At 41.0% G+C, this 23775-nt stretch overlaps 1 protein-coding gene across 2 annotated transcripts in view; it reads left to right on the plus strand.

Moving 5' to 3' along the window:
* lrriq1 (leucine-rich repeats and IQ motif containing 1) overlaps nt 1-21306 on the plus strand; it is a 46892-nt gene extending 25586 nt beyond the window's left edge. For both annotated transcript variants that reach the window (XM_037768655.1, XM_037768656.1), the window contains 10 exons: nt 36-161; nt 1284-1373; nt 2298-2431; nt 2986-3057; nt 3170-3258; nt 4357-4458; nt 13589-13703; nt 15383-15443; nt 16003-16126; nt 19508-21306. In XM_037768655.1, coding sequence (XP_037624583.1) covers nt 36-161; nt 1284-1373; nt 2298-2431; nt 2986-3057; nt 3170-3258; nt 4357-4458; nt 13589-13703; nt 15383-15443; nt 16003-16126; nt 19508-19641 — 1047 coding nt within the window. In that variant the 3' untranslated portion in view covers nt 19642-21306. The remainder of the gene's footprint in view (nt 1-35; nt 162-1283; nt 1374-2297; nt 2432-2985; nt 3058-3169; nt 3259-4356; nt 4459-13588; nt 13704-15382; nt 15444-16002; nt 16127-19507) is intronic.
* The last annotated feature ends 2469 nt before the right edge of the window (nt 21307-23775 follow it).

Genomic DNA, 23775 nt, shown 5'->3' on the forward strand with positions numbered 1-23775 from the left:
TTTTTTTTCACTATTTGTTCTTTGGGTACCTCCAGGCGTTTTGGAGGGGCTTCAGTCTGAGGAGGAGGCTCGCATCTGCTCTGGCTGCTGTCACATGCCCCGACACCGGAGAGGACGACACCTTTGAGGAGGTGGACGTGGATGAATTTGTCTTTGATGAGGTATGCACACAAGTTCATGTGTTCCTCACGTTCAAGGTTAAGTAACTCCTTACCCCCACAACGGCCCATCGGACACACAAACCTGAACAGAGGACGTTACAAAAATGCATAAATGCGTACATATACTTACCCAACATTATCTCCATACACACACACACACACACACACAATCCTGCACATATGCAAATCTGCAAAAGTACATACAGAGACACAGAAACATGCACACAAGTGCACAAAAATCTGCACATGCGTGTGTTGAAAAACATACAAAAACATTTCAGGTTTACACATAAATCTACGGACAAGCAAATTTGGGCACATACACAAAAAGGAAAAAAAACACATATCCACAAATCTTTAAGAGCTATTATTTTAACCTGTTCTTGGCACTGAAGATCTCCCTTCACTATTACATATTATGTACACTATAATATTATATATTATATGCAGTATTATATGTTTTGGTACTGAGAACACCTTTCTTTGTTGTTCCTCACCTGTTGCTATACTGTATATTAGGGCTGTCAAACTTAACGTGATAACGTGTTGACACAAATTCATTTTGAAGCCACTCATTTCTTTAACGCATTAACGCAACTTGCGGTTTTTAGGCTGTAGCGGGCTCAATTTTAAAGTTAGATCCTGGCATCATATTAAACTAGAAAACCTAAGGAATCCATTGGTACCAACCATGTCATGCTAACTTATTGCGACGGAGGCTAGATAACGCTCAATTTTGGCGAGGAAAAACAGTCATGGCCATTTTCAAAGGTGTCCCTTGACCTCCGACTCAAGATATGTGAATGAAAATGGGTTCTATGGGTACCCACGAGTCTCTTCTTTACAGACATGCACACTTTATGATAATCACATGCCGTTTGGGGCAAGTCATAGTCAAGTCAGCACACTGACACACAGACCATGTTATGTTATGATTTGAACATATTTTTTTATGCTAAATGCAGTACCTGTGAGGGTTTCTGGACAATTTTTGCCATTGTTTTGTTGTGTTCATTGATTTCCATTAATAGATATAGACAAACATTTGCATAAAGCAGCATATTAGAGTATGAAGTACTCGGCATAAATACATTTATATAAAATCTTTTTATTTTCAAAAAGGCAGCGCTGGAGAAACACTGGACCTTGCCGCTTTCTGAGGACTCACCTTCCAGACGTTACCCTTTGTCAGAGCAGCCACCATCTCTGAAGGTAAAGAAACTGTACCGGGACGTTCTGTAATATTCTTAAAACCTGGTGAGCTGTGTTATAGTGGAAGTGGCCAGTGGATTTTGGGAATTAGCAGTCCCTGTGTGATGTCACTGGAAGAGTTATTTTCTTGCCTTGTCCCTTTCTCATCTTGGTTATCGCCCCCTCCAGGATTTGTCTCACTCTCCCTGATTGATCTTTAAATTTACCCTCTTGAAAAACAAGATTATTTCCTGGAGGGCTGAAGGTTGCTCTGCACCAGCAGATGTAATTTTTCATGCTGGCGGACAGTCGTCCTGTTTTTTTTTTTCTTCATTTACCTCTCTTTGGATCTTTTCTTTGGAGCGTGCTCAGCGCTGTACATCATGGTGGCCGGTTTACGCCAGCTGATGCGGTGCAGCTGCCGTCATGGCCGGCCTCAATGTGTTGACACTGAGGTACACATCAAAGGCGGGGATGAACAATTTAGCGCTCCCACAAAGACAAAACGGGACCTGGAGAGTAATTAAGCTGTTAGTTTGACTTAGCTAGGAGCATTCCTTGAGTTAAAACTGTGTCAGCCAAATACCTCAAAAGAAAACATGCACTTGAGTTAAATGTGAGTGGACATTATTGTATACATCATATTTCATTTTCCCATATTTTCAACATATATTGGGATCTGTATGTTGACAGAGCTTAAACTCTATTTTTCCATTTAGAGCTCCAGCATCACAACCTTCTGAACACACCTCAAAGTCAATTTTTACTCTGGCAGAAGTTTCCTAAGTTAAAATTTTGAATATAATTGTAAATAATCACTCCAGTAAATTAAAAACTCCTCGGCTGCTGTGTATACTTTTGTTTAAGCTATTAAGAATCTACTAATCAAATAAAGTGATAAGAGCTGTTAATTATTGCTGACATTGATTTGTGTATTTGTTCCAGCCTCCTTGCCACTTTCCTGAACCCTCCCAGTACATCCTCCCACCACCACTGGTTTGGAGGCCAAAGCAGGCCTGGGTTTCTGGAGAACACATGGACTCTGCTAGACAGAGAGTCTCCCCTGAGAGCTCCAACAGGTAGAACAACCCACCGCCAAATTATTGGCTGCCATCACAATGGCATATTCTCACTTTTATTATACTGTACCTAGATGACATTCATACGACACTGACATTGAAATATTCATATGTAGTCAATCCAAAGCAAATGACTAAGAACACCATTAGATGCAAGATTGTTTACTGTCCTTCCTCAGTACACAAAGGACATGAAATAGTATTTGCTCCAGTATCAAAGTGTAGGCGACCTCAAAGTATGTATTAAAGTACAATAAAAACAATTAAACAAACATGAATAACACAATATTAAACACATAATGTTAAACAAGCGATACACAAAATCTACCATGATACAATTATGTTGAAATTAGATATAAATTGATTTTCAGACAATGACGACACATATCTAAATTATATAATATACAATATTTAACATACTTATGTCATGGTTAATGGCATATAAATATGATGGTTAATAAAAATGTATGGTTCATATTAGAAAACATACATTTGTAAATTTCTGCGTGTCATGATATCCTTTTTTAAGGACATTAATCTCTTTATGATTTCAGAAGCAAATCTCCTGCTTCAACCTCAGTGCTCAGCGGTCTCTCTGAAAGATCAGAAAAGATTGTGGAAGAATGGTAAATCACCGTCTTATCACACACTGTGTCTTCTGTTCGATGGGCATGTGTGTTTTGTTATTTCGTTGAATGGGATTTTGTGTGTGACACGTCTTGTCCTTGTTGTCTCCAGGGGTTTCACCGACAGCCACACGGCTCTTCTGATGCTCAAGAGAGCTCAGAAGATGAAGTCAACGACGCAACGGCAGAAGAAACATAGGGGTGAGTGTGTGTAGAACAGATTATTATAGATATATGCTTGTTAGTTGTTAGTTTATTAGGTACGCCTAGCTAAAGTTTAGGTGAAGTTTATAGTACTGCTGAAACTGTAGCAGAGAGGTGTTGATACAACTGTATGGTCATTTTGGAGGCGGCAGTTTTTGGTGCTGTTGAATTGCGTTATACCACCGCCACCTGTCAGTGTTTTTATTATTTTGTCTACCTGATTTATATCAATGAGGGTAGGCTAAATAACAGAAACACCTCTTCCCTTTTTTCAGGTTTAATAGAACAGTTTTCATATATTATATGAAGAAATATACCGTTTATGAGGGCTGGTCAGAAGCTCTCGTTTTAATTTCTTAAATGGCCTCAAATACAAAGCTCCCTTTGTTCAGTAATCCTTCTACACCTGAACTAATGTGTCTTCCTGTCTCCTCATTCCTAATCTTTTAACACCGAATACCCCTCACAATATGGAAGAAACTGCTGTTAGGACATAAATCCATTTTCATACCATTTGAAAAGGGAAAAACCCACACTCTTGTTTTTGCCTCTCTTCATTCTCGTCTTTGTTCCTTCAACCGTGCTTCGGCGGTGAACCTTTCCACCCCGCGTATGTTAACGAGCCATAACAGACAGCAGAAGCCAGGACCTGTCGCCTCTTATTGGGCCTTATTTGAGAGCCTGCAAAGGAAATAACTATTGCCAAGAAACCTCTCGACAAGTCGTCCCGTGATGACTTGCGTTCCGATTCATTGTAGTGGTTGAGTGCGGCTGCAGTGAAAGGTGACCTCACCTCCGCTCTGCACCAAGAAACAGTAGTCCTGCCACGATTATCATGCCACGGTCATGTAGAGGGAGGCTGCTCTTTGATCACAATTGCAAATGCATGATTCCAATAGCAGGGCTCTTGTCATCTTGCTCCACCGACACACAGGTCTATGTCGGCACTAACCCCTAATGGCATCTGCCTCAGTGGAACCAGAGCGCTGTTCTAAAATTTTCCAAATGTTTGGTCCTGGTCTTCTGCTTCTGGTTTTAGGCCTGCCTTGTCCTTCTTTGACCCTTTCTCTCTCTCTCTCTCTCTCTCTCTGCTAGATCCCTCCGTCCGTCTTGCCTTGTTCAGAAACTGCAGTTACCAGCTGGCTCCAGTTGAGGCACGAAACAGGCCAGCACAACTCAACAGGAATGATAGAAAAGGTAGGAATTGAGACCTGAGACACATTTTGTAAACCTGCGGTAACACCTGTAAATTCAGCTTTCTAAAGCCCCCTTCCCACTGGACAAAAACCCCACTACCACCCACTAACATCTGGCTTTTGTTTTCAGTGGTAGAAGTTACAATAGGGATTCATTCCCCGTACAAATGACTGTGCAGTAGTCACAGGTATTTATCGGCTCCATCTCCGATTGGCAGTGATGGATACGTGACACCCGGCCGGGTGGACACGCTAATTTTCGCCCCTTTTCCGGTGCGATGCTGTGTGACGCGCGTTGAAGTGAATATATAATATATAATAAATAAAATCAACAGGGATTTGGACAAGTATTATAATTTATAAACATACAAAACACAATTACCTGGCTCTCCTCAAAGCTTCCAGACTCCAGTCAGAAAACAGTAATTTTACCCCGCTGATCATCGAAACACATTTCATTCAGTCTCAACAGAAACAAAATAAAACTCATCAAAACCATCTTTGTTAGTCTTTCCATTGTTCCAACAATCACCAACTCTGGTTTGGTCGAAATAAACACTTAATTCAGAGAGTTGAATGTGAAAAGAAACAGCCGTTATGCTCTCCTCAAAGCCACCAAACTCCATTGACAGAAACAGTAATTTTACCTCACTGATCATTGTAAAACACACTTCATTCAAACTTGACAGAAACAAAATAAATCTCATCAAAACCATCTTTGTTAGTCTTTCAACTGTTCCAACAATCACCAACTCTAATTTGAGAGTTTGAAAGAGAGACTGAATAAGTAACAGATACACTAACAAACATACAAACGCCAGAAAAAAAACAGAAAGGCATACTAGTCTATTGGCAATGGGAAAAGAGTCTATTGCCTAATTTTTGTGGGTTTTCCAGTGTTTAAAAAACCTGCATATACACGCTAATTTTGGTGGAAAAGGGGTATTAGTCTGACATGAACATCTGTACAGACCAGAGCGTTACACTTGAGACTGGAAACTCAACTCAAACTGAAGAAAATACAGATATATTACAATACTTTATTATATTACTTCATTATTATTATTTTCATAGTTTTGGCAATTGTTTCTATCAGTGAGAATAACATAAACTCACTAATGTTGTTGAGATCTGGCAACACAGTGATATTACTTCAATGAAGTCTGACAGTCTGTCATGTTTCTGGACCAGAAGCATTAGCAGTAAGAAATCACACATTTGTTTTTTATCATCAAGAGAAATTATTGCCAAAACTGCACATACAAAAATAACACCCAGGTTGTATGAAACTGGAATTTCTCTTTAAATGTAGGTGCTATTTCACTGGTCCCAAACAGTGGGCAACTCCAGGGTCTGAGAAGTGAAGCCAATGTTGAAGTGCCTTAAACTTGCTTTCTTTCTAATAGCCAGCAGGGGGCGACTCCTCTGGTTGCAAAAAGAAGTCTGATTGTATAGAAGTCTATGAGAAAATGAGCCTACTTCTCACTTGATTTATTACCTCAGTAAACATTGTAAACATGAGTTTATGGTCCCCATTGCTAGTTTCAAGTCTTCTTCAATACACCATGATGTTCGTTTCGTAAATTATGGTCTCATTTAGAGTCAAATAGACAATAAAGCAGGGGATGCTTTAGGGTGTGGATTGACAGGTCGCTACCACGGCGTTGTCCGGTCTGGGAGTTGTCCGTGTTTTCATCTTAGAACTTTAACCCTTTCACAGTGTGTTTTCAGTTCATGAAAGTTAATTATAACATTTTGGTCACCTAAAAATGTCTTATTCAGCGTTTGGTCGTACTTAGCTCCTCTTGTGTCACTTCCGGTTGGAAAAAAATTAGATGGCGACGGCCAATATGACGAACTCGAGGCTTCAAAACGGCAATCCACAAATCAATGGGTGATGTCACAGTGACTACATCCACTTCTTATATACGGTCTGCTGTCCCAAACTTAAGAAACAACAACAACCGTGTACCTGCATGTTTCTGAAGCTGTTTGTATAAATGGTTTCACATAACCAAACAGGTTTTAACTTATCACAGATGACATTCTTTCTTCCGTAAGACTTAATTCTTATTGTTATGGATAGTAAAACAATCGTCAAAAGAGTTAACAGGTTGACCGTGGTGTAAAGTAGTTTGATAGTCCGAGAAGAGGCCAACTTCTCCCTCCATCTTTCCTGCTGTGGCCTCCTGCCCTGCCCTGAGGTGGAGAGATGATTTGGCATTGTGACGTCCACAGCCAGACTTAAAAGGGAGGGAAGAGCCGGGAGGGAGGGCAGGAGGGAGGACAGGGGGGGGGGAGTCTGCTTTTATCATGCCTGTCTCCATCTTTCCTCTGCACCCCACCCCCACCCCCACCCACCGGGGTCAAGGCCTCACATCCAGAGAGCACGGCGCTCGCGGTCATCCAGCAGTCACAGGGACGCTGTAACAGCAGCGTTTGCCAGCAGGCAGTGAAGTGACTGGTCCAAGTCCAATGCTGCCATAAGCATGAAATACCCCTTAATTAGCTGTGGAGAAATACAGTATGTTTGCTTGTCATTTCATGTTACAGTGTTTTTTTAAAAAGGAAACAGATCGTACCTTAAACTTTGGGATGTTTTTCGTTCCGCTTTATCTGTTTTGGGTGGATCGCTTTAGTAATTTGTTTGTAGAATAGTTGTGAAGGAGTTGCCTCGTTTCCCTTAAAACTGATTCATTGCTGTGCAGCCAAAGATCAAGCAACAACTTATTTTAATGTTTTCAAAGATTCTTAAGAATCTTTTAAATATTTTTCAGTGAATTGCCAAACTCACAATGCACTTTCATCAGACAATGATGGACAAACTTAACATTTGGCAGCGATGGCAGTTGATTTTTTTTCCCCATTAATAACTTTTTGTCTGATAATTTATTTAACATGAAAAGCTGATTTTGAGTATGACAGCATAAGTGTTTATTTTGAACTGCAGGTGTATTATGTCAAGTTTCCAACACTGCGATTGCTGACTCTAAAGTCGTGTCTGAGCACAATAAAGCTGTGGATAAGCTCTCAGCCAACTGGCAGTCGAGGACCGCTTCCATCCAAATGACCTATTACGTTACAACAATATTTCCAGTTGTGGTTCTTTCCAATATGCTTATCTCTCTTCTCCACCCTTTTCTTGATAATTCATCAAACAGGACTGGTGTTCTGGAGCGATGAAGTGAAGCGGCTACATCAGCTGATAAAGTAACGGGGGTCACTGGTTAGAACATCACCCTCCCCTCTCTGCTTAATACCCCGTGTCCTCAGTCGCTTTTCTGAGAGGGTTCCTGTAAAATGCGTAACTCTAACCAGCTCGGTTCTGGAGGAGACGGCTCCTGCTGCCTTTTTACAGGATGACCGCGAGGCTGCGGCGACGGCAGAGGTGGTATGTCGTGGCAAGTTTCTGTAAACGGGCCCAAGCCAGCCTCCCCTCTTATTCCCCTGGTCCTGACCTGTGGGAGGCACCCCCTCCTCCGGATCCATCCCCAGTGCCCGGGGACTAGCCAGCCCAGCCCGGCCCAGCCAGCGCTCCCCGACAGGGGCTAACGTTTCAGGCTTTGAGTCAAGCCCCTTCTGGAGGTGATTAGCCCCAAACCCATGACAGATTCTTTCCAAGATATCCGACGCGGCGTGTTTATTTTATCCGGGCTCTTTGTGTGGATGTGCTGGACATGAGTAACCCACTTGAAATGGGTATCAGCTTACATACCCGGAGAGGGAGATAGAGAGGGAGAGAGTGGAGCAGAGCCATAAAACATTTTCTTTTAGAGGCAAAAAATATAGAAATACATGTCCCTTTTTTTTTTTTTGATGGTTTTGTATCATCAAGTGTCTGGGTGCTGCAGATGTTCAAGATGTTGTATGCCTCCGAGCGTTTCTCCTTGTTTCTCCTCTTACTTTCCACCAACGCCTTCCACTCAACCCCCCCAGGCACACACACCCCCTTCCAACCTCCTCCTTCCATCCAAACTGCGATCCAACCCCACCAAACATCCGTCCTCATGTCAGAGGCACACGAGGGTATATATTTTTATTCCAGCCTGGAACCCCTACCTCCTGAGCACTTAACTCGATTTCACACTTCAAGTCATCTACAAAGTCCAACTGAAACACAATCATCTTGTTTATCATCCATCATCCAAAATAACTTGATGGCAGACTATTTACCACCATTCATATGCATTCAATTTCATCCCCGGTAATCTCAGAGCTTCTATTTATCTCAGGCAGCCGAGCTCTCTCCTCATAGTATATGTTTGAGATGCACTGGCACACTTAAGGCAGAAACATGCAAAGCCAATGTAGAGTTGGGCAGCAGTCTGAGTCACACAGAGACACTAAAAATACAGAGTTAGGATCCTCAAATTTCAGACACGCTCTGATTCTTCTTCCACTCTGCAAATGCCATGAAAACAGGGCTCTCAATACAGTTTTCACGATGCAATACAAAACAAGGTAAGGGTTAGCCATAGCTTAGCTGTTTTTAAGTCTTATGGAGAAAGTTTCAAATCCGTCAGAGTGAGTCTAAAGTCAAGTTTCATGCTCTTTAGGGCCGGTTTAGTTCAAGACTTCATAAGACAATTGCGAGCCAAGAGCAAGTCTGCCAAGTCTCTGTATCCTGACCATTAACATGACACGGCATTTTAATATTTTCTCTTCAAAGCTGAGTTTTTACATAGTAGAGAAATCTTGTTTTATAATACCTGTGTCTAATGATAAAAGGATATTTTCAGTGCACAACTTGGTTATATTTTGGGGTTTTATGTTTGTAGCTTAAACAAAGCTTAGCCAAGAAAAGAAAGCAAAAGTTAACGGTAAAGGCCTCAGTATGCATCAAATACCGATCTTATCGGATTGTTTGTAGAATACTTTATAGTTTATATAATAGTCATCTAACAGCGTTTTAAACCCCCTTTGAGACAGCAAAATTGGGGGGTGTCCAACCATTTTTTTTTACTTTCCAAAACCAACCTGTTCTCATTCCCAGGGCGTGAAATACCGATGCCTTGTCACGGCCGTCGACGTGTGATGCCGACGCACAAGGCACCCTTTAGCGCCTGTATGAGACGCACCAGGCGTTCCATTGACTACAATGTCAACCCATCTGTGGCAACAGTAAACGCACAGAGCTCAGAGCGAAAAAACACACATAGAGTGGGTGGGAGGGGAGATAGATGCATCCAACAAACACAGGGCTTTCATCCAGGAGAACGCTGTTCGTGCTCTTCATTTATATTCTGTGTTCACAACGTTAAGTTTCATTTTCACTTTACAAACATAGTTATTTTAAGCCCAACCCTTGAGTTCTTTAAATGAGTTTGTTGCCTCGACGTAGGCGTTTTCATTTGAATTCACAATGTGAAGCACATGTTTACTGTCACCATAAAGTGGCGCCAAGGGTCTGACAAAGCATCCGTATGTGAAGAGTTGGGATGAGAACATGTTAACAAAACAGGCAATCCAACAATCACCTCATTTGAGATGATTGGCCAGATGTTCAGAAGTGAGAAAGTAGGCAGGGCTTGAACTTCTCTCTCAAGCTCCCTTTTTTTCAACTACTTCCGTCACTTTGTTTGTATAACTGAGTGCAACACTATGAATGTTTTTAAGGAGACATTGTCCAATCCAATCCAGAAGTGTTATCACTATTTGTAGGACTAGTGCAGTGCTCGTTCAAAACATGCCTCTTCAGAACGGGCTGAATATTTGTGTATACCTGAGGCGTTGCTGCTTGCTGCTGCTGTTCCTGTAGGCTATCCACTCGTGCTCGTTGACTCCAGGGAAGTGAAGAAAAGTTTGGTTGTAACGATAATCAGCATCCATGTAGCTTTCGCAGGCTATATCCAGGATCCAGCAGCAAAAGTGAGTGGTTTGCCCGCTGCAGACGACATGCTGGACTTTTCAAAGTTTATTAATATTGAATTGCACCAAATTTAAAAAAAACCCACTCTCTTTAGTCCCCATGCAGTACACCTGGCAATCGTGAAGTTGGTCGGATGAACAGTGCTCGAGATATGCAAAAAATATTTAAAGGCTTTATAGTTAGATTTCTTGCGTCTCTTCTCTTTCTATGATGGCAGGCTTTTTGCTTCACATTCCACATTTGGAAAAGACTTTTGCCTTTAGACACGGTTAGAGGACACGTCACACTAGTTTGTTTTAAGCATACTGAGACCTTAAAACTTGTAAACATCTCTCACAGACTGACTTTGTGGTTCAACTTGCTTGCTGATTTACCATACTTGCTGTAGATGTGTATGCACGCAGTCTTACTGTGCGAAGCAGAATTATTACCAACATTACAGGTAAACGAGGTTACGAATAAATAAAGTGGTTAAATAATCTGGGACTGCTAAAAAACTTTTGGCTTGTTTACAACCTGATTGTCTGACTGCTTGTATTTCTTGCAGTGGACAACCTCCGGGTCTGAAAAGTGAAGCCAATGCGGAAGTGCGTTAAACCTGCATTCTTTCTAATAGCCAGCAGGGGGCGACTCCTCTGGTTGCAAAAAGAAGTCTGATTGTATAGAAGTCGATGAGAAAATGAGCCTACTTCTCACTTGATTTATTACCTCAGTAAACATTGTAAACATGAGTTTATGGTCTCAATCGCTAGTTTCAAGTCTTCTTCAATACAGCATGATGTTCATTTAGTAAATGATGGTCCCATTTAGAGTCAAATAGACAATAAAGCAGGGGATGCTTTAGGGTGTGGATTGACAGGTCGCTACCACGGCGTTGTCCGGTCTGGGAGTTGTCCGTGTTTTCATCTTAGAACTTTAACCCTTTCACAGTGTGTTAACAGTTCATGGATGTTAATTGCACCATTTTGGTTGCCTAGAAATGTCAGCATTCGGTTCTACAATACTACAATTTTATTTAGCGGATGCTTTTGTCCAAAGTGATGTACATCTGAGAATTCGTACAACAAACCAATGGGTGAAGTCACGGTGACTACGTCCACTTCTTATATACAGTCTATGGTTCATCTCAGCATTTACTTTCACTAGAACTGTTCAGGATGCTCACTAACAAAAGCACAAGGAGTGGGTCCCAATCCATGTACTTCCAGAAGTACACTTCAATGTAGTGCACTTTGTGCACTCTGTACTCACTTGGGTAGTGCGTAAATTTCAGCGGGGTAGGGTTGTCTCAAATCGAATACAGTGCGGCGCACTAACCGGAAATGACGATCGCAACATTTGACCGCGGCTCGCTACCCGCCAAAATATCTTCTGAAAAAAAATTAAAGCAGAGTGGAAATTACGTTTCCAATGTCGTCGCCTACGCCTACGATGTGTTCTCGTGTTGGCTGAAAATGCACCGGTATGTTTAGGTATTGTATTGTTTTATTCTGTTATCTACGTTTGTTTGAAAAGTGGTCGTGGCTCCGCCCCTTCCGCTACGTAGCCAAGATGGCGACAGTTGAGTGTGGAAAGTGTCCAGCGTTCCACACTCAACGATCTGACCGTTTTGAGTACAACATCCGGGTACTTTGAGTGCACTGCATTTTGCCGTACTTCGCAGTGTGAACGCACTTATGCACTCAAAGTAGTAAGTGAAAGTACAGAAGTACGCGGATTGGAACACACTGAAGGTCATCAACTCCTCCACGGCACCATTTCATTTCTTATTAGGGTCCACACTGGTCCTGATCTACTGCCTGACCCCGTGTTGTTTGTTTTCTGCAGTAAGGTTGGAGCAGTATAGGCTCCAAAGTGCCAGCACTGTGTCTCTCGTTCAGCTCTGGTTTGCTGCAGGCCAAAGCCTCCACCCTCCTCCTCCTCCTCCCCAACTCTCTCTGATATTAAGTCAGAGCTCTCTCCCCTCCTCAGCAGAGACGAGACCGCTTAATGTGCTTAAGAGCCCCTCTTAACAGGCATGACTCCTACAGGCCCCCTCCTGATGTCCTGGAGGAGTACTGGAGGGGGATTCAGGAGGTTGGAAGGGGTCAGGATGGGGCTTTAGTGGAGATTTCAGAGGGGGGAATTTGAAGAGGAGAGTCGCTCTGTGCTACTGGAGTGAAACATAAATGTGAACTTTTTTCATGGTGCTCATCTTGTATCACCGTGTATTCCACCATTCATGCATTCACCTCGAATTTATCGTCCTTGCAACTTTTGATCTATCCATACAGCATCGTATGATAATGAATGAGGCAGTACAGAACCCTTGTTTGGAGTGCTATAAACAATACTCAAGAGAGCAAATGCTGTTTAAAAACACACTTCTCTGAGTGTTTTTCTGCCGGTGCCCTGTCTCTCTCTTTCTCTCTCTGTGTATTTTCAGCTTTGGGAAGTGCGAGTAGCCGTTTCCTGGCCTTTGCTGCCCCGGGGGGAAGCATCTATCACTTGACGTTTTTAGTGGGGCTTCTCAATTAACCCATGAAAACTGTAAAGCTTTTTCTCTCCCTTTTTACAGCTCGGCAAAAGCAAGTAAATGGCTTAAATAAATGCATCATTAGTTCCAGCATTGGGCTGTCAAAATTCATTATCAGTTCACACCCATCTACAGCAGCATTACTGTCAGCGCAACATAAATGTTTACTCTGAATTACGACCTTATTATAGGATTTCAGCTTAACTCGTAAATCAGCAGCCTTTCAGATTTCTGTTTTTAACAAACCGTTGGAACATTGCTTGGATTCAATTTTAACAAAGAACCGCAATTGTTTAAAAAAAGTAGATCCTCTCCTGTTGCTTCTTTCAGCAACTATAAATCTATTATAGTAATGCCCCTGAGTCCTCCAAACAAATACACCACCTTAAGCCCAAACACAAACGCTGGGAGTTTTGACCACTGATCTCTGCCAGTGCTGGGAACCCTGGCCAGCTGTAATTCCAGTGAAACATGTCAGACGTGGCTACCGATCAGACCCATGAGCTGTTTATTTGTTAAGCTTGTACTCTGGTGAGCATCTGTTAACACAACTCCTTCACTGCAGTATTGATTACACCTCTTGTCATTTAGAAACCACCGCCACCTTCCCCACAACTTTCGCTGATTAAACAGCTCACTCATTCTTTATTACCATTGTCATCAAGAATGTTACGACGAGGAGTTTAAAAAAAAAAAAAAAAAAAGAATCGCCTGTGACGTTTATTTGATTTTTTGTGTTGAGTGCAGTTGGAGAGGCTGAGCTGGGCCTTCAGCAGGCGGAGAAGGTGGAGCGAGTGAAGCAGGAACGAGCTCAGCAGTGGCTGCACACCCAGGCTGCTCACCCAGACAGCGACCCAGAGAGGTGAGGCTCATAAGGTTGTGTAGGTGGTGTGTTGTGTATCTACAATTGCTTGAAAAGGTTCGCTTCACCAAATTACAGATATTTTTTTTACTTATTTACCCTATGTAATATCTAACCATACATATAATTTTGCATTTATTTGTTAAGGATTTTAAATATCTGTGTCTGTGATTTTACAGCTATCCAGTGTAACTGGGACATTGTTTCTGGAAAGACACTTTGCTGTTTTATTTGATCAAAATCAAACATTTTAATGTAAATTGACTTCTGTTTTATTGAGGAGATGGCAGAAATCTCAGAGACAGATACCTCAAAACTTGGGAAAATAAAACCAAAACTATTTGCATGGCTAATATGGTAATATGTTTCTGTAATTTAGGTAAACTGATCCTTTGATTATCTGCCATCAATATTGGAATAATTTCTCAAAGACCCCCTCCAGATATGTTAATATGGCTCAAATGTTTTTTTCCAAAATACATCTCCTCCTTCTACCTCACTGAATAATGCAAACAAATTTTTCATGCTGCTAGACACAAGATATTTCCTACCTCATTAAAAAGTAAATTCTCAGTATGTGTGTGTGTATCGAGATGGTATTGAGTTTCACATCACACTGTAAGTTGCACGCTGGACCATGATTGGCTTCCAAACTAGTTGTGATGTCACAAATCCTGCTCTGACGTACACCTGTTGAACTCAGATTTAAAGTGATACTTTCCCCCTTCGGCAGATGAATTTGAATTTCTGGTCATGCATCATTCTGCGCAGTGAAGGTCAAATGTCCCAGTGAAGTAACAATAAGTAAAACACATTTTTGAGTTGAGGGAGACTTTGATTTTTATTTCTAGTAATCACTTTTTTTTAACAGTGGTGGGTCGGTTTTACGCTGCAAAAACGCAAGATATTCAAGATGCATTGTCTAAAGACAAGTCCCTGTATCTCACTGATATGTTACTTGTTAGGTGATTGTGTCTTATATTAAGTTTTATGAGATATTTTGACTAGTAATTAGACAATTACTTCTGAGCATTACAAGTTTATTATGACACACCACATTTCCTAATACTAGTGAAATGTAGCTCAAAACGAGTTTTCCCAGCTAATTTCAAGGTCTTTTTTTTATCATTAAAAGCCTAAATATTACATCATATTTTAAGAAATCTTACAAAGCAGATTTCACTTGTTTCATTGGCAGATTTCTTTTTACTTATTACAAGCAAAAACACCTTGTATTCATTGTTTTTTTTTTTTATTTATTTTTGAAGTGGCCTTTTTCTAGTTTTATAAAATTATAATATCCATCCTTATTTCTCTCACCTTCATCAGCTGGTAATTTGAAATGTGGTAAAATCCAAATATTTGTGCATTACTGATTTGTTTTGATCCCAAAGGTCAAAGTATCCCCAAAATGCCAAAAGAGAAAGAGCTGACACTTCAGTATAACTACTGTATATTGAAACACACATCAACAGAGTGACTGTAACAGAGACAGTGAGCATGTAGGCCTGTGCTACCCTCTACGTAACAAATAGACATTAAGATTATCATACATGGCATCTGTGTTTATTTTATGATATGTAATTGCATAGAACCGAAGAGGGGAAACTGCTGAATTAAAAGATGCAGAGTGCTAACGGCCCAAATGTTTGGCCTTTTTTTTGTCATCTTATCCCCAGCGTGCATTTCTTACCGGAGATCAGCCCAGACGTTCTGAACGGAGGCAGAGTGCAGCTCGTGGTGAGTACACCCATCTCCTGTTTTCCCTGCAGTTCATTCACTTCATGTGAATCTTGATTTGAATCTTTTCTGGGGGGCAATTGCTTGTATATGAAGGTATGCAGTATTTACATTCACCAGTCAGAGTCGTGTCCTGCGCTGTAAGTTCCCACTCCTGGAGTCTGTCTCATCAGCTTGGATTTAAAGGAGGCGGGGGGGGCGGTTAGTCTGAGCTTCAGCTCCACAGTGACACGTTCAATTGGATCAACTGGCTGCAATTTCTTCATTTAACTTGCAGTGTCACTTTGGAGCAGTTTGCCTGGACCCGTGAACGATACTGATGCTCGCGAGGTCTTTGAAGTGGGAAACTGCAGGTCTCCCTGCGCCGTTGTAGAGCAGTTTGAGTTATGATCACTGGCAAGAGGAGCCGCCCCCTTCCTCCTGTTTCTTAGATATGTTCAGACTGCAGAGCCGCTGGTCGTTGGATGTTTCTCAAAATGCTGGACTGCTTGCGTGAGACGTGTCACATTGGGCCTCATTCGTGTGTGTTTGTGTGTTTCTGTGTGTGTTGTGCGTGCAGGCTGACCCAGGATATACAGAACGTCTACATCACGCCAGTGGATTGTGGGCCAACAACAGTTCAGCTGCCCAGGCTTCTTGCAAAGAGAGCAATTATCCTCGCAGAAACTCTTTGGGTCATGCAAGTGAGTCTTGTGAACGTTTTTCCACCCAAAATCACCCCATTAATGGGGAACTGAACTTTGAGCAGAATCCGAAAAAAACATTCATAAAATGTTCTGAAACACAAGTCTCAACTTTCCTCTTAAATGGGACCTATTATGCTTTTGTGCTTTCCCCTTTCCTTTAGTGTGTTATATAGTTTTTTGTGCACGTAAAAAGTCTGCAACGTTACAAAGCCCAAAGTCCACGGCAAAGGGAGTTATTCTCCGCCACAGAAACACTGCTCCTGAACTGCCTGAAATGCCTCAATTGAAGCCCTGCCTTTTCTTCTGTAACGTGGTGATGTCACCAGGTAACACATAGATAAAACAGAGCGTTTCAGACAGAGGGTGAAAAGAGGTCGCTATGAGCAGATATGAAAATTGAACATTAAAGCATGTAAACATGTTCTAGTAAAAAACCCAAATACAAGTATGCACTTGAAAATGAGCATAATAGGTCCTCTATAAAGTAAATAATTTGTCAGTGACTGTTTTTCACCTTCTTTCACAATACTGGTAATCCAGATAAATGGTAATAGAGACATTTATTTGCCAATGCTTAATTTAAATTAAGAAATTAAGAAAAAAATAATATGATTTAGACATATATAAGGGTATAACAGCATAGTTATGTAACACATTCAGTAGGTCTACATATTATGCAAATGTATTATTTATGGCACTTATTAAGCTGAACTGATATTTGGGCCAAACTTTCTCAGCAGTGTCATGCTTAAACCGAAGAAATCATAGATTGTGATTTTATGCATATCTTTGTGTGCACATGTGTGTGTGTATATACCTGTACATTAAGCACATGTGTGTACAGATGCTTCTATGTTTGCATACTTGCACCCGTGGGTCTCGGGTCACACAGGCCTGAGTGCGCCGAGCCAGGGATAAAGGCTGCTGCTTATTCAGCCTAGACCGAGTCCACCGGCCGGCTGCCTCGGGAGGGGAGGGGAGCCAAGAGGTCGGGCCGGGGACAGAGTGCCGCGAATTTCTCCTCTGACAGGAAACGGGTAGGAAAAAAAAAAAAAAAAGTCCTTTCAGTGAAGAATGACTGGCCCTTCTGTCAGGAGACGTGAGGCTCAGGAGTTTGAGTGACAAAGATGCTACTGACAGGCTGACGGCAGATGACCACATTAAACAAGTCCAGGAATCCAAGTGAAGGAGAGCCCTGTCCCCGTTAACGAAGCCAAATTGGATACCGGTGATGATTTCAAAATGATTTCCACGAGGTGCAGCAGGAGCAGCGAGTGTTGTCGTGCTAAGCAGACAGACCGTTGTCCTCTTCAGGAATAAGAAAGCCTCTTTGTCTGCACTGATGAAAACACCACTTATCAAAATTGTCTAGAGCAAATTGAAATATGAATGTATGTGTAAGACAAGAGCATTTCTCAAAAAGCCAATTAGGTATTTCATAAACTTGGAAAGGGCATCTAACGGTCTCTGTGCTACATCATCAAAAACCCATCTTATCAGAGGAAATGGGCTATTTGGGTGAAATCAGGGAATCAGGAAAATAAGAATGCAGCTTCTTTGATAAAAATCTTTCTATAGTCAGCCCACACAAGCCAGTAAAACTAAATTATTTATCAAAAAGTTGTATATCCTTTGCTTCTGAAGTGGCATGCATACATCAAAGTGAAGGTGATAAGGTTCACTTAGATTGCCATTGCAGTAAAGACGACATAAATACTCTATAACCTATTGCAATGCGATACTCACCACTTGCTGGGACGGTGCCATAAAACGCGTTTCCAGGCCCACAAAATATTTTCATTGTGTGTGCAGAGGAAACCACTTAAGTTGCATATCGGCTCTCTCAATTTTGCCCGCTGTTCAGCTCTAATAGGAGTAAAATGATTGAAAACAATTCATTTGGTCACAGCGGTTGTGTGGCCATTTTGTCATCTCCGTATATTTAATAGCATGACTGCACAACTGGCGTTGAAATTGGCAACATGTGCATCAAGTTTTGCGTTGGGTTTTTGATTTAGAACAGATAAACTGGACAAAAGTCTTTAGTGAAGTAAATTTAGCCACCAAAGCTGGCCATAAACACATTACACAAACCATGAGGAGAGGAAAAGCACAGCGTTACACTACGGATATGAGTAAAATCAAAAACTCGAGGTGCGATTAGGTATGACTCGTGGATGGATGGATATTCTATACAGTGTGCCAGCTGTGCAGATATTTGGAGCCGGGTCAGTACCTGCGATACGGCCCCCCACCTCCTCCAGAGCCCTCCCCGCTGTTTGGCTCCCTGTGTGGGGGCGGCCGTGGAGACCGCCGTCCTGGGCCCTACACGTGGAACGCATCATGCCCGGTCGAAGCGCTGCCTTTGTACTGCGTGTTTGAAAAGCTTTGTGCTGATCCCCAGGTGAAATGGAAAGGGCCTCTGATACAGCACACAGCACTCCTGGGAGTCGAAGCACACAAACACAAAACTCACCTGCTCAGACTTAAGTCCTTACGGTGAGATTCAATATCGTGTTGTCTCGAGTCTCCTGAGACAGACACCAAACTACAGTCAAAATTGAATTAATTCAAAAGGTCAGAAGTTGCAAATTCCTTGTTGTTAGGTTTAAGCAACAATCTCTGTGCTTCTTGCTGAAATCAATAGGAAAGCTTCCAGATTTAGTTATGAAATAATACAACACATAATGCTTTGATAAATGGCAATATTGATTGGCTGGTTAGCAGGTGATGACAGCAACTGTGAGAGCCAATTTTCAATTCATATGTTTAATTTACCACAAAGGTAAAAACTTACATTGTACAGATAATGCCGTGCACTTCGTGGTAGAAAGTTGAAAGACAATATGAGACCACATTTTGACCTCCAGGGAAAAATCCTCAGGTGTACAAAAATTAATAAATTCCTTTTATGACAGCTGTAGCAACTGTTTGTTTCATCTAGAAACCTTTTTTATGATGATTATTGATAATCCATGTTATCAAGGACCATAAAAATGACTGAGCAGACAAAAAGAGCAGACCTGGTCACCAAAAATCCAATAAGATCACGATTGACACCAATGTTGGAAATTAACTTTTTTTGTCCACCTGCCACAGTGGCTGATGGATTTCAAAATCTATCAGCTATTCAATAGATTACCATTGTTTTTTTGGTTGGTTAGTTAAGCAAATCTAGCAGCCACTTTCATATTTTACCAACATTTGTCTGGTGCTAATTTCCAACCCTGATTGACACGAGTACAAAATGAGTGCTTAATGTGAAATATATTGTTTTAAATAGCACAAATTGTGTGCATTTTAAGCCTCTAATGGATTGGTCTCACACTGCTCAATTTACATATGAGACACTGATGTATTTTCCTTCTCTGTCTCCAGGAAAGGAGGTCCCATCTCCTCAGCGAGTCTCGTCTGCTCCGTCCAAAAGGGAGCGCATCTCCCACCGAGAAAACCCTGTGCAGTTGAGCGGCGGCTGGGGAGGGGGCAAGAAGAGGGACAAAGTGTACAAGTAAAACACAAACTCTTCTACAAGCACGTCACCAACAACACCCAGAGCAACGTAAAGGCAGATACATTTGATATTTATCCCTTTTCTGATACGTATCCCTACAAAGAATGTGTGCATCTAGTTCAAGAGAGCATATTTATGCTTCATTTGGATGCAACGTTCGCTAACAACATCCTGTGTTGTGGTATTAACATGCATTTGTGAACACAAATGTAATGACCCAAGATTTAAACTAAGAGATTTCAATCTTAAAAGGCTATTTTCTTTTTATTTGTATTTATAATGCGCTGAATCCCCCCTGCAGCTGCTCCTTTTACACTCAGCTGAAAACTCGAGCTCCCTGTCCTGAGAATTAATTAAGAGCAAAAGGAGCTGGACCAGCCCAAATATCTTCAGGCAGTTCCATTGTGTTGATTCAGCTCAAGTATCACTGCCTGAACGTGATCGCAGCCAACCAGCAACAAAACACATGGAACAAAATGGCACGCTTCATATGCAAATGATGGCAGGAAATAAGAACCAGGACCTTTTAATACAGGTCTGCGGATTCATGTTTCTTTGGACGCTCAACTGTTGTTCTTACTCTCTTGACAAAAAATATAGTAATTATAGTTTGTAGTCATGGGAAGAGACTTTTTCCACTTCTCCCGTGCTCTTTTAAGAGTAACGTTTAATAAAGCCCAGAAGAGATTTAAGTGCACTTTCCCCATTCTGTGGCTATATTTAGCTCCCGCTCGCCAACAGTGGGCTTGAAATTACTGCTTTTTTGAGCCGAGCACAAACATTGGTGTTAGAATTAGAACGATGTTTTCTTTATTTTCAGTCGTGGATTATAATGGCCTTGTCTGTGTGTTTGAATTTGGAGAGCTATAAGGCGTCCGTCCGCAAACACTGCCCGACCGGAGGCGGTGAACCTCAGGCTCGGAGGTTCCTCGCTGGCCCGCCGCCTGGAAATGATAACTTAATGAATGTCAAAACAAATAGTCAGAGCTGCAGAGTGGCTCCCTGGCAGGAAATGCATGTCTGTCTATTTATTTTCCTCCTATCTTTCACTTGCACATGTCTGGAGGGTGTGTTTTGACTGTACGCGAGCTGGTGGGGATTTTTGTCTTGGAGAGTGGCGCATGCCAGAGATGCGGTGGTCCTGTCCACTCGGGGGGCTGTTGTGAAACCCAAGAGCATCGTCTCTCTGGGGGACACCAAGGGGGGTGTTTTCTGTCATCAAACTGTCATTACACAATTGTGATGCTGGAGAATTCACATTTGTATTGCACATACAACATGAAAAGACAGGTGACATAAAAGTCCCGTATATATCGTGTCACTATAGTGTTGTTTTGTTTGACACTAGTTCAGATTTGCCCAGAGTCCTTCTCTTCAACTACTGCTTCTGAAATGATATTGTGAAACCATCGTCCACCAGTCTTCATTACATTTGTTTACTTTTGGGTTATGGGTAAATTACATGTAACCTAAGACATCCACAATCCATTGCCTGGTGAAATGAGTGCTCCACCGCACATTTAGATAAGATGAAGAATGTCTCTCTCAGCCCGGACGGCCCTGCCAGCCTGACCTCAAGTCAGCAAATGTTGCCTGGCGGGGAGACGTTTTGTATCCAAATCCCTCCAAGTGCTTTCCTCAAATGCATTAAAGGACCATAACAGTTTGCATGCAGGTTTTGGCTACAATTTTTGCTGACCATTTTTTGAATGCATGCTGTACAGTTTTAGATTTTTGGACTTTGGACAGCCATTGGTTTCCATTCATTTATGTTTGAGAATGAATCAGCAGACTGGTGAAACTTGCTTGAGTTGTGTAATTGATCCCAGTGAACATCAAGTCTGCGTTATTTTTTGTCAGTGTTATATTATCATGGTATGGTAATGCAATTTACGTAGTACAAAAAGTATGTAACTTTGATAAAAATGAACGCAGACTGACAGCTCAAGCAAGATTCAAGAGTGATTGATTTTTATATCATATCAATTAATAGAAGCCAGTTGCTGCCGGGAAATATAATAACTAGGGCTGTCAAAGTTAACGGGATAATAAAACGTTAACGTAAATTCGTTGTAACGCCACTAATTAGGTTAGGTGGTAGCAGGCTCAGTTTTAAAGCTAGAGTGAAGATACTGGCATCATATGAAACTAGGCTAAACAATGCTCCAAACTTACGCTAAATTTTGGTGAGGAAAAACTGTCATGGCCATTTTCAAAGGGGTCCCTTGACCTCTGACCTCAAGATGTGTGAATGAAAATGGGTTCTATGGGTACACACGAGTCTCCCCTTTACAGACATGCCCACTTTATGATAATCACATGCAGTTTGGGGCAAGTCATAGTCAAGTCAGCACACTGACAGCTTTTGTTGTCTGTTGGGCTGCAGTTTGCCATGTTATGATTTGAGCATATTTTTTTATGCTAAATGCAGTACCTGTGAGGGTTTCTGGACAATATTTGTCATTGTTTTGTGTTGTTTAATGATTTCCAATAATAAATATATACATATATTTGCATAAAGCAGCATATTTGCCCACTCCCATGTTGATAAGAGTATTAAATACTTGACAAATCTCACTTTAAGGTACATTTTTAACAGATAGAAAATGTGCGATTAATCGTGGTTAACTATGGACAATAATGTGATTAATCACGATTAAATATTTGAATCGATTGACAGCCCTAATAATAACATTTCTAAAATACAACAGTGTGGCTCGCACAATGATTAGCTGTGATGTAAAGTATAAAAAAAGACTAAAACACAGCGCAGTACATACAATAGACAATCTACAGTGTGTGCAGTAGAGCTGCAACAATTAATCGATTAATTAATTAGTTTTCAAATACTAAATTAAGCACCAACTTTTTTGATAATTGATTAATTGGTTGGAGTATTTAAAAAAATAAAATAAAAGAATTATCTGATTCCAGCTTCTTAAATGTGAATATTTTCTGGTTTCTTTACTCCTCTATGACAGTAAACTGAATGTTTTTGAGTTGTGGACAAAACAAGATATTTGAGGACGTCGTCTTGGGCTTTGGGAAACACTGGTCGACATTTTTCACCATTTTCTGACATTTTATAGAACAAACTAATTGATTAATCGTGAAAATAATCGACAGATTAATTGACAATGAAAATAATCGTTTCAGCCCTAGCATGCAGTATGACATACTGAAACCAAAATGTGGTTGTAAAGCTGATTTGAATGTGCTGTTATATTTATTATTCAAATAGTAAATCATAAAAAACAACTAACGCAGTTTGGATCTGATGGAAATTTTTCTGAGATATACGACTTTGCTAAGTCTCAGCACTGCAAATTACCCTCAGAATGTAAAGTAACTCCAAACACTTACCGATAAAGAAAAATGACATAACATAAGAGATGACCTTCTCTTATTTATCTCTGTCTCATGACACAATTAGCCAGCTCCTGTAAGCAAAGTCAAGACGAAATGGATATAAACTCTGTGGAATGTGCAAGCTCTCCTGGAAATATGAAACCAACTTATAAAGAAATTGGGAATAAACTCACACAAGCAGAAAGCGTTCTGCGCCGGACCCTGGTAAAAGTCAGAGCTCATTTATTCTCTGAGTGACAGCTGCTGGCTCATAACATCACGTAGACGAAAACAGGTCACTCGTTTCACTAAATAAATTTGTCAGATGTTAGAGAGCTCGTCTCTGGGATTTTTTGACAAAGATATACAGAGGACATGTATCTATTTATCATATCTATGATATCTACATTTTATGATAATCCATACTATGTTTTTATAGTAAAGTCTGCTCAAATAATTGCATGATATTTTTGTATTACATTATTCTTTATTGATTATGGGCCTATTGTAGCTGGAGATAAAGTACTTCCAGGTTTGTCTATCTGGCGTTTAAATGATAAACAGCATTTTCTTTTTGCTACCGGATTAAAAAAAAATCATACTTTAACTGTTTATGACCCTCTACTGTTACTTTGTGTGTTTGTGCATTTCTTGATAAATGTTGTTTTGACTCATTTTATCTTTAAAATGAGGTGAATATTAAAATGAAAAATAAAAAAGCTAAGCCAAGCGGTCATAGAGGCTTCTAGTTGTAAGTTTTGGTTTGACTTAAATCTGTATTTTAAAA

This window comes from Sebastes umbrosus, chromosome 4 (genome assembly GCF_015220745.1).
Source record: "Sebastes umbrosus isolate fSebUmb1 chromosome 4, fSebUmb1.pri, whole genome shotgun sequence".
In the NCBI taxonomy this organism is placed as follows: Eukaryota; Metazoa; Chordata; class Actinopteri; order Perciformes; family Sebastidae; genus Sebastes; species Sebastes umbrosus.